This window comes from the organism of the source record quoted next, unplaced genomic scaffold (genome assembly GCF_019419815.1).
Source record: "Pyrus x bretschneideri cultivar Hongxiangsu unplaced genomic scaffold, Pyrus_bretschneideri_v1 Contig12, whole genome shotgun sequence".
Taxonomy (NCBI): Eukaryota; Viridiplantae; Streptophyta; class Magnoliopsida; order Rosales; family Rosaceae; genus Pyrus; species Pyrus x bretschneideri.
In genome coordinates, this window is record NW_025999413.1 from 54,277 (window position 1) to 65,909 (window position 11,633).

Here is an 11,633-nt window from a genome sequence, read left to right on the forward strand (position 1 = left end):
ATCATGGCTAAATGCCGGACACCGTTTGGCACGAAGCGTATACAACATATTCATCCATGAGCACCCTGTAAGGTTGACTTTTGCAACTAGCTCATCCCAAGTTGACTGGAATTCCAATTATGTCTCATAATATTTAAGACATTTATTAAACAAATGTCTAAAATCAGGGTTTGCAAGAGACTTGACATATTTTTTGCACAATTCTGAGATATGTGCCACGAGCATAAACGATGACATACCCCAGAAAAAACTTTTTCAATGCCATTTTCCATAGCTTGACACTAATCAGTAAAAATTGTCTTTAACTTTTGACCTCCCATTGATTCTAAAAAAGTATCAAATAACCAAGTAGTTTATGTTTTCTTATCCAGTAAAAATGCACAACTGAACAATACGTTTTTCCAATGGTGATTAACGCTGACAAAAGAAGCACAAATCATGTTATACCTATTGGTACGATCTGTAGTATCAAATGCTACAACATCCCCAAAACACTCATAGTCAAGTTGCGACCTTCCATCTCTCCAAAAAAAGTTTGTCTTCGATTTTCTTGATTTACTTGCACAATGTAAAAGAACATGGGATCCTTTGCTTGCTTGTGCTTGAAAAGGTTGATCAAACTTTGAGCATCCCCTACTTTAAACATGACCATTTTTTCCTTATTCACAATTTGTAGCAATCTCTTTGTGTAAAACCTACATTTTGAGACCCACTAGCTTCTTTTGCTAAATAAGAATATGTATTTGTAGTCCTTATTCCTGCAGCTGCCATGGTTTTAATCACACCCAAATGAGCTTCAGAAACTTTTCTATTTGATCTAAAAAACTGCCTCTCTTCTGGTTTAGCAAGTTTGTGACTGTGTTGAGAAAAAAATTGAGCAACTTTTAACGTACCATCCGTTTGTACTGCAAATCAAATTCCATCTTTGCAACCTGTTCTTTTCTCTAGTTTATAAGAATTGCTTGCTTCTGATGGGTCACCATCTACCTTAAAACCTTCTTTTGAACAAAGATAACAAACTTCTCTTAGTTGATTCTTTCTATTATATATCTTTTGTCCCTTACGAACACTAAATCCAATTGTCGTAGCATAGTTGTTATAGAGATCATAAGCTTCCCTTTCATTTAGTACAACTTTTCCCAAGAAAACATCATGGGAATTCTTTGTTATTCACAATGACTAGATCTTCTTCTCTATTATTTTCTTCATCACTTTCTATATCAATGACTGGATCTTCTTCTTGATTATTTTCTTCATCACTATCGGTATCTATGAATACTGTACAAGAAAAATTTGTACATAAACGAAAAATCTGTACGTAATTGAAAATAGCAGACATATGACAGGAGCCAAATAACAAGTTAGAAATGAAAAGAGAAAATGCAAAAAAGACAAACCAAATAGGCTGATAGGTTAAATATTTTACCAGTATCCATATTCTTCCACTTGGTGAAGCTTTGCTTTTTTGAGAATGCTGCAAAGCCTACTTTTAGGGTTTCAACTAAAAAATAATATGAGTTAGTTCATGAAAACCAAATCCCAAGAACTTACGCAAGCTGGAAACCAAAAGATGAAACAAAACTCAAGAAAAATAATTGCAGTCAAATTCAAACAAAATTTTTTAGTACTTGTAGCCTGAGATTTCTGGGTTTTGTAGTTTGTGAATTTTAATTGTAGGGGATGTGATTCAAGCGAAAAGGAAGGCGATTCAAGTGAAAAAGAAGCAGCAAATTTTTTTGCTTTTGGCGGAAAAAAAGAGGGTGGAATACAAGGGGCGGCAATTATTGGTTTTGGCGGCGTTAGGGAAGATGAAAATCCAACAAATGTTTTTCATTTAATAATTATTATGCCACGTGTCATTTATTTATTGGTGGGTACTACCAGCTGTCAATGCCACGTGGTGATATGATACCATCTAATAATTTCTCGGATGACAGATGGAAGATGCGAGCAAGAAAGCAAAAGAGCCAGTTCTCCTAAATCCAAAAATTATAAATTTTCACATTTTTGTTTTTTGAAAGTAGGCTATGATTTTGAGTTGTGTTCTTGAGAATGAATCAACCAAACAAGTAGTATTAGCCTGACACTCAAAAGTGTTTATGAGTTTAAAGATCTGGATTTGAGTTGAATACCAAACGGAAACTTGGTTTCCCCCCGTGTTTCATAGTCCTTGTATTGCGCTCCATGTAATTCCTACATATACTTCCTCTAAGATGAGAATGATGCATAACAAAATTTCCGAATTATTAAGGTTCTATTTCTCTTGTTGTATGGGCTTTGTTATTTTTATTTTATTGCCCTTGCAATTATTGAAGGAAGAAGGAAACTCTCAAATTTAAAATATAAAAAATTGAAAATACTTGTTTCTTTTGGCATGAAATCAATAATTTAGGCCATTATAAATCTCAGTATCAAGAACTGCATTGTCACGATATCAATTGTGAATAATAAATGGATGGAACTTTTAGTTTTATAATCTGAAGTCTCAACCCTTATCTGCATTAAAGTATCAAATAAAGTAGGTCATGCCTTTTATAATACAACACTGCCTCAATATGTTTATATTATTAGAAAGGGGCGTTTACAAGTTTGGTATCAAACTCAGTACAAATAAATAGTGAGTTCCTCATTCATGTGTATACTAAATTATAATAATGACTAACTGTAATAAAGTCAAGTCAACGCATCACACGTGCGTACTAAAAATCGGATTGGTGAATGGCAGAAGCTCTAAAACCTCGCTTGGAATTTCATATCGATAGATGAAAGTTAACCCACTAAGGCTATCTCCAACCAAAGCCTGGCCAGAGGGTTGTTTTAGCCTTTGGCCCTCCATTAAATTAATATTTTAATGAACAGTGCCGGACCATATTCCTTACCATTTTCAACTAAGGGCCAAAGGGCCATAGGGCTCGTTTTAGCCCTGTCACAAAAAATCATCTCTAACAAAGGGCCAAAGGGTTATAGTATGGAATGTGAAGAATTGAAATAAAATGAGGTAATATAGTATGGAACGGTGAAAAATATGTGAGAAATGGTGTAAAAAAAATTAGAAATTAAAAAAAAAATGTTCCAAAAAAAAAAGGGCCGGGCTAATGGAAAAGAACAAAAAACAAAAAAATGAAATTGGGCTAGCCAATAGGCTGGCTAGCTGGCTGAAAATGGCCAGCCGGTTGGCCATTTTTTTGTCCAGTAGGGCCCACGAGCCCTTTGGTGTAACCTTCGGTTGGAGATGATTTTCGAGTTATTTTCGATCATCTGGACTCTTCGGTTAGAGATGGCCTAAGAGAATGAGGCTCAGGCCCAAAGGGGACCCAAAACACAAAGCTTTGAACGGGCAGGGGGAGATGTGAATGTGATGATGGTAGGAGAATTGGTATATGTATTTTTTTTTGGTCGAAAAGAGAATTGTTATGTGTATAGATTGAGGAAATGCAGGATTAGGAACAGGAGTGGAGGAGGAGGAGAGAGAGAGAGAGAGAGAGTAGAGAGAGGGGGACGCAAAACACAGCTTTAAACGAGAGCCATTCGTTGAATGATAGGCTCTATCCATAACCTCATCCTCTCCTCTTCTCTAGTCCTCTTGGATTTATTTCAGTCACTCCCTTCCAACGACACACTACACTAGTACCTCATCTCATCAACTTGGTTTTATCTCAATCATTCATAATGAATATATAACGACCTTGTGATTTTTGTGACTGTCTTCCTTCCTTCCCTCCTTACCACTGCTTAGCTATATCCTCCCTCCCACCCACCCTGCCCTGAGCTAGTTAGTGCCTAGCTAGCTCCACTCCGCTCCGAGAATGGCTTCGGCTATTCTTTCCGTGGCCAAACCATCTCTTCAGGTTCATATATGCAGCTACCTTCTCGTTTTCTTGCTTCAATTACTTTATGCTTCTTACTTTGATCGCTCAGACCTATATGGATATTGTGTTGCATGCTAGATATACACTTCTAATATATATACATATGCATACAACTGAATACAAGCACACATACAGGAGTACTAGGCTTGCTCATTAGTCAAACTAGTTAAGCGCGCATGCAGAGTACCGTACGTTAATTAGTTAAACTGATCACTAAAAATTATAGCTGGCTAGTGTTTGTTTAACTTGCGTTATCTATACATACACACGATGCTCAAAATAATTAAAATTATAATTTGCAGGCCAATGGAAAGGGATTTGCAGAATTCTCAGGTCTCCGTACCTCATCAGCTTGCCTTCCTTTCGGAAGGAAGACCTCAGACGATTTATTCTCAGTCATTGCCTTCCAGACCTCTGCTGTGAGTACCACTACTACTACTACTACTACTTTGATTTCTTTGCCTTTAATTTCCTACTGTCCGTGTCTTTTCCTACATACATACGTAATCATATCAGTAAATAACGTTTCCTTGATCATCGATCGATCGTAACAATTAAGGAAATACCAGTTGTGGTTATCAAATCTCATAACTAAACAACCAGGGAGTAGCCACTTCTTACTGGCTAGGTATTTCTCTTCACTTGTAAATGAAAGGTCTTAGGTTCAATTCTCGTGAAAGATGAGTTTGAACCACATTACTGCTAGCCTATTGTGAGGTTCAAAAACATTTTCATCATAAATGCTTCGTTAAATGCTTCGTTCGATTCTCGTGCTTATGCTTCTTGCATGAAGCATTTAAGTTTTCCAGGATTCACTTGTATTTTTATTAAGAATTGGTTCCAAAAACATTTTCACCATAAATGCTTTTGGCCATTTTAAAAGCACTTCCAAATGAGCCCTTAGCAACTAGCTCTCCAAAATCCAAACGCAACTTGCAAATCTGAGTTTGTGGTTTTTTTTTCCTTCTATTTATCTATTGTGTGTATATGTTGTCTCGTATTACTTTAATTTCTTTTAATTCTTAATTTTATATATAAAAAAAAATTATTTTATAACTTATACAATTAGACTACTTTACTCTTTTGACATGAACTGATTTCATTTCACGTGAGGGCATAATTGCTCACTTTGAAAAATGTATGTTGTCTCGTATTTAAATGCATTATTGTAAATGTAACGGTGTAATGTGGATTTGTAAATTTCTAATTGGGAAGGTGGGAAGCAACGGAGGATACAAAAAAGGAGTAACGGAGGCGAAGCTAAAGGTGGCTATAAATGGATTTGGAAGAATTGGAAGGAACTTCTTGAGGTGCTGGCATGGACGCAAGGACTCCCCTCTTGATGTCATTGCCATCAACGACACTGGAGGCGTCAAGCAGGCATCCCATCTCCTCAAGTACGACTCTACCCTCGGTATCTTTGATGCTGATGTCAAGCCCGTTGGCGATAATGGCCTCTCCGTTGATGGCAAGATCATCAAGGTCGTGTCTAGCCGCAACCCCATAGACCTGCCCTGGAAGTAAGCTGGCTTAATGCGTTATAGCTTTATTAATACACACACACACACACACACACACACCCCTACATCTACATGTACATGCATATACATATGATCGATTGATTATGTTTTAATTTGTCAATGGCTGCATGGCAGGGATTTGGAGATCGATCTGGTGATTGAAGGGACTGGTGTGTTTGTCGATAGGGAGGGCGCAGGCAAGCACCTCCTGGCAGGGGCCAAGAAGGTGCTTATCACTGCCCCTGGAAAGGGTGACATCCCCACCTATGTGGTCGGAGTCAATGCTGATGCCTACAGCCCCGATGAAACCATCATTAGCAATGCTTCTTGTACCACCAACTGCCTTGCCCCCTTCGTCAAGGTCCTTGACCAGAAGTTTGGTAATTACATTTTTCTCATCTTTTACTTGTATATTTTCTTTCTTTCACCAGATTCCTTCATTACCAAATTTGTTCAAGTGTTGTGTGTACCTAGTACGTAGTTCGTACGCATACATGTCAGTTTCTTACAAGGATGTTATTTTATACTGCAGGCATCATCAAGGGCACCATGACTACCACGCATTCCTACACTGGTGACCAGAGGCTACTTGATGCCAGCCACCGCGACCTAAGGCGAGCACGGGCTGCTGCTCTCAACATCGTTCCCACCTCCACTGGTGCAGCAAAGGCCGTGGCCCTAGTCCTTCCAAGTCTGAAGGGCAAGTTAAATGGTATTGCCCTGCGTGTGCCCACCCCAAACGTGTCGGTGGTGGACCTTGTTGTCCAAGTAACTAAGAAGACCTTTGCAGAAGAGGTGAACGCTGCTTTCAGAGACAGCGCCGAGAAGGAGCTCGCAGGTATCCTTTCTGTTTGTGACGAGCCCCTTGTCTCGGTCGACTTTAGGTGCACAGATGTCTCCTCCACAGTCGACTCTTCATTGACAATGGTAATGGGCGATGACATGGTCAAGGTCATTGCTTGGTACGACAACGAGTGGGGTTACTCCCAAAGGGTTGTTGATTTGGCTGACATTGTCGCCAACAACTGGAGGTGATCATCCTTTCAAAATTCAAATTAGCTCCTCCTCCTCCTCCTCCTCCTACTTGTCATTCCAGGCGGCCGGATCCATGTTTTTTGGTTTTCTTTTACCGTTCTGCGTTTATAATTTCTACTTTTCTTTCTTTTTCTTTTATTCTTCTTTTCTGATTAATAATGAGAATCTTGTTGAAACCATTTTCATCTTCTTTTCATTTTGCAAGATGAGTCTTGATGTATGTAGATCAAGGTGAACAAGTCATTTAAACTTGAAAGCATGTGTTGTCGATCTCTTGATTATTATTTTTTGGTTATATACATAACATTACACATATGTATATCTGTTGCGATGAGGACTACACATATAACAATTGCTATAGCATAACTCGCACTAATATTTGAAACTAAATGATCAACCTTGTACTTTTACCAACTCCTTTTCAGTGTTCATACTTCATACCTAACGTGGTCTCATATGGTTTGCGTGATGAATTGCTTGGAAATGAGAATTAGGATATTTATGAGCCTGTTTACTTACAAGTAAGGAATGACTAATATTCTCATTCATGTCATATCATGCGTTAACAACCAATAAACGAAAAAACCCATGTCATGTCATATCATGTGCTAACAACCGATAAACAAAAAAAACCAGGTTTAAGAATAAGTTAGCTAGGAAATTATTCATCTCATATCCATTCCTTCACGTACCAGTTTCTTGTTTCGTTTATGCAAAAGTGTGATGTTATCCACACCCCTCTTTTTACGTCCATACACCCCTTGTTAATATCTACACAGCTTATCCAACAAAACAATTGGCGACAAAATATATAATAAATTCATCTTAGTAATTTCACATCGATAATCCATAAATACGAATGTGAGCAATTCAAATAATAAAATCTTGAAACACTACAAGTACAAACCATCAGACAGCACAGCAGTAATCGTCAAAACTCTGGTGTTGTATATATAATAATATATAAGCATGTAACTGCGCAACTGAATTAAATTGTAAAATCGAAAAACAATGAAAAAGGCAACATCTAGAGAACATATGCACAGTACTAAAATCTTTGAACATCCCGTGCGCTAGAAGCCTAGAACAACCAGTGTTTCCTCCTTGGCTTCTGTTGAATTGGCATGTCTGCAAACAAGACACGCAACTAAGATATTAACCAAAATCTCTCCTTGTACTGCATTTGACACCTATAAAATAATTCTCTTTCTGATTTTTAAATCAAACAAAAACACAAAAAATAAACAAAAGAAAAACACCTCGGACTTCATATAATGAATTGTAATGAACCTCCGACCAAAAACTCAGCCACAACTCTGCATTATTTAGAAGGAAAAATAAGAATGTTAAAATCTGAAATTGTCCTATAGCATTTTGCAAGACAATTTTTCATCTAAACCTACGACTACGAGACTAGAGAATCTCTTCAGAAATTTTTTTTTTCATTTGGAGAGCATAAAAGGGCAAAGATAGTTCCATCTACCACGTTTTGGTGGCTGGTACTGGGGCATAATTTCAATAAAGCAAGTATCTCTGAATGATGTCAAAAGGCAAATCTTTGCTGCAAACTGCATTCAAACAAGATTATAAAACATCATAAACTACAAGAGAAGAATTGCACACAACACTATGCCAACAAGACACTTTCCAAGCTGTGAGCACTGGTCTATATTTATTTATTTCTACAAAAAAAATTATCTACTAACATTTGTACTATTGCATTATTTTTCAATAATTTTTTTTATTTGCCACTAAATATTCAATATCAAGTTCCATTTCAAGCTCATGGAGAAATATTTCCAGTTAAAGTGAAAAAGTCTTGATGCCATCATCAATAAATATATTAAATAAAGCTAAGATAAATCACCAATATTATATTATTTTGGTAAGATATGATACACACACACACACACACACACACACATATACATATATATATATATTATATTATATCCCATTAACCTAGAACAAGTATCTATAATCTACAGAAAGAAATTCAGATCCATTGGGACAAATGTAAAAGACCTTGTCAGCTGCTGCTTGTAAAGTAACATGATCTCCCCATTCACCGGATCTGCATCATGTGGAAAACTAAAAGTGAATACAAACCTGCTGTACCAAAAAATAGATGAAACTAGGCCAGAATACATATAAACAGAAGCTTGTTGATCAAATAACCGAACTAATGATCCTAAACAATTTGACATACTTTGCCATTTTCTTGTGATAGCGCTTGTACTTCATAGGGACATAGCCTTCATACAATGAACGATAGTCTTTGAGCTGGAAAGAGGTAAAGTAGTGCACGATAAGCATACTCAAAAAAGGCATTCACTTTCTTGTTCCCCATTAAAAAAAATGTTGAAAATGAGACAATGTGGCACTGAAAGGTCACTATAGATTCTGGTCATGATAATTAAGCTTTGTAGAGAGCACAGGAAGCAGTAGTGCTGAGAGCAAAGACAAGTAGCTATTGGCATTATACCATCCAATGGTTACATGAGTGGTAAGTGTAGTGACTGCGGTGGTAGCAAATGGTGGATGGAGGTTTACTTTAATCAAAATATAGCAGTGGTAATAGTTTTCATTATCTCCTTAATTGATCCTTCATTCCATATCAAATGATCTCCAGTCCTATTTCTAGCCATCTAAATTTTGTTCCTCCTATAGCAAATGGTTACTTCGTGTACACTCTACCTGCTTCACAATCTCTTTCCGAACATGTTTGTGATACTCTGGAGACTTGTACATCTGTTCTGAAAGTGCACGAAACTGCAAAACAATGAGAAAAGCAATCAATATAAATCAAAAGATGGCATACCTAGGACTTTGGATTCTCAGAATTGCAGATACCTGACAATTCCCATCACCAGAAACCTTTACTTCGTATAAACCATAGACATGTAACCTGCAAGGAAGTAAAATGGAAATTCACTAAATTATCACCCAAGAAGAAGTTAAACAGAAGTATGAGAATACAAAACCGATATCTACTTATAGTCCATCAAGATGCTAAGTACATAGCTGCATCACACTCAATGCCTAAATGAGAGTAGAAATAAATTCATCCACATGCTAAACATGTTATAGTTCTGAGTATTGTCATACAAGCGTAATTTGTGTACAACCATCAACCCACACCCAAGGAAAACTACCTCTCCTCGTATAATACCAACAGGTCCAACACCCCAACAAACATGGTAATAAAATATTAGCCTCAATACATCATATGTGCTACTATCATTTTCAGGATTCATGTGGTTTTCCATGCGTTGCAAAGCATGCATATCCAGAGTGAGGTTTGCCAATACCTCCAGCCATTTCCAAGTGTGTGCTTGCATTTTTTTTGTTCCCTTTGAAATATGCATTTTGTTTTACCTGTATTATTCCCATCATCAACCAAAAAGAAGGGGGGCAAATGATAAAAAGGGCTACCTTAATACCTTTTAGGAAAGTTGTCAACCACAAAATAACCAATGCATATTTTTTTATTCCAAAGCATAAACATACCTCTGGAGAAGGCGTTGGTGATCCAAACCAGCATCACTTATGTTGGGGATGTAGGAATTTATCCGTGGAACATGCTGGAATTTTGAAAAGATAGTAATACTATCAGATATAAAGCTATGAACGAAAAGAGTGAACTGAGGGGGGGAGAAAAGGAAATTTCCATTACAGGAACAGATGCCAGGTTGGAAAGGCGTCTAGCAACTGCACCATCTAACTTAGCATACTCTTCTGATAGTACAACAGCAATCATGCGGTCATCCTCAACATCCTGTTGGCTGCTCAAGGAAGTTGAGCTAGAACATTCGCCCACACTGTGAGTCCCGTTCATCATAAACTAGTCTATTTCAAATTCGTCACACTGAAAACAAGTACCAGAATGAGCTTATAAGCTGAGTAGCCTAGTTTGAAATGCTAACAAGAATTTACAACCCTTCAACAAAAGTGAATTCACAACCAATAATCAAAGATATGGCATATTTCTTAATTGCGGGTAAGAAGATTGGTCTTAAACAATTGCAATATATAAATGTAAAGCTATGCTATTGCTAGGCTTGCCGGAATGTGCGCTGTCAATTACAGTCGGGGTAAGATTGTTCTTAGAACTTTGTTGGAGTGATGGTAATTAAGAGTAGTAAGACATGGCTGAATGTGGGTCTTTTCTTTTGGATTCGGATTAATACTTATCCACATAATAATGTCCAAATGCAATAAAAGAAGGAAATGAAAAAAGAAGGAACTGAATAAATTATACGATACAAACTCAAACATGGCAGATTCAGATTGGATCAAAACTCAAAATCAATCAATCGGACAAACAAACAAACACGATAGATAATTGGAAACTGATTACGAACATGGTATTGGAATTGGAATTGGAAGGCGAATAGCGAAAAAACGAGTTTTTTAGTGCTCAATCGAAATATCAAATCAACTGGGGTAATAAATTCAAAGGCAATCAGAAAGAAAGTCAAACAAGTTTGAATCTTGAATGATTCGTCCATCTTGAAATTCCGCGTACAGAATTTGTATGGCGTGCGTAAGCATAAAGTGATGAGCTACAGCTCTTAGGCCTTTACCTGATGATGTTCTTCGTTTCGTTTGATAATTAAGAGGGATGATATCCTTGTCGCCGCCGTGGTCGTCCTCCTTGGCTCGGTTGTTGGATCGGGTATTTGGGTGCCCAGTGCCCTGCCTGCTGCTGTATTTTCTTCTTTTTATTTAATTAATAAAAAAAAATTATATCATACGCGCGGGTAGTGGTAAGTTCGTTAGTTAGATTTTCAAGCACCGGGTACCCGGTACGGGGTATCCCCCGATTCGCGATATTTTATATTTTCCACTTGGTCCCTTAGAATTTCAAGCCGTTCCATTTTCGGTTGCTTATTTCTGCATGTATTCATTCACAGCCAATTTGCCAAATCCACCTATAACCGTCTAGTAGCGAGAGTTTGACCCAGTCTCCAGTTAGGTAGTGTTGTTTGATGTTAAGGATTGAATTGGCATTCTAATTTCTCAAAGAAAAAAATTGAATGTCAACCAACAGATTTTGAAGTTCTATCTATTTCAATCCAATCTTAGACACCAAACAAAAGCCTTCAATCGAGCTTGAACAAGATCATATTTAATTTGTTTTAGTTTCATTTGAAGGCATGAGATGACAATAGTTGGTTGAATAAAATAACGAACGAGCAAAGGAAGA

At 37.2% G+C, this 11,633-nt stretch overlaps 2 protein-coding genes across 2 annotated transcripts; one reads left to right on the forward strand and one right to left on the reverse strand.

Annotated features, from left to right (window-relative positions):
- The first annotated feature begins 3,793 nt into the window (after positions 1 to 3,793).
- LOC103936989 (glyceraldehyde-3-phosphate dehydrogenase A, chloroplastic) lies at positions 3,794 to 6,424 on the forward strand. Its single transcript, NM_001302327.1, is given in 5 exon segments — positions 3,794 to 3,848; positions 4,172 to 4,288; positions 5,085 to 5,389; positions 5,525 to 5,769; positions 5,922 to 6,424. Coding segments are annotated over 5 exon segments (1,212 nt in total). The 5' UTR covers positions 3,794 to 3,806.
- Positions 6,425 to 7,220: 796 nt separating this feature from the next.
- On the reverse strand, positions 7,221 to 11,275 carry LOC103936990 (OVARIAN TUMOR DOMAIN-containing deubiquitinating enzyme 12). The gene is made up of 10 exons (XM_009346882.3): positions 11,011 to 11,275; positions 10,101 to 10,292; positions 9,935 to 10,008; positions 9,278 to 9,332; positions 9,122 to 9,196; positions 8,634 to 8,707; positions 8,450 to 8,498; positions 7,908 to 7,992; positions 7,684 to 7,740; positions 7,221 to 7,552 (listed from the first exon to the last, which is right to left on the reverse strand). The coding sequence occupies exons 2-10, from the start codon at positions 10,263 to 10,265 to the stop codon at positions 7,506 to 7,508; spliced, it is 681 nt and encodes a 226-aa protein (XP_009345157.1). The 5' UTR covers positions 10,266 to 10,292; positions 11,011 to 11,275; the 3' UTR covers positions 7,221 to 7,505.
- Positions 11,276 to 11,633: the final 358 nt, after the last annotated feature.

Coding starts and splice junctions, on each gene's coding strand:
- LOC103936990 (XM_009346882.3), bottom strand. CDS start 10,265: ATGATGAACGGGACTCACAGTGTGGGCGAATGTTCTAGCTCAACTTCC. Junction 9,333..9,934: donor CACCAACGCCTTCTCCAGAG/GTATGTTTATGC, acceptor ACTTCCTTGCAG/GTTACATGTCTATGGTTTAT. Junction 7,553..7,683: donor TTCATTATATGAAGTCCGAG/GTGTTTTTCTTT, acceptor TCTTGTTTGCAG/ACATGCCAATTCAACAGAAG.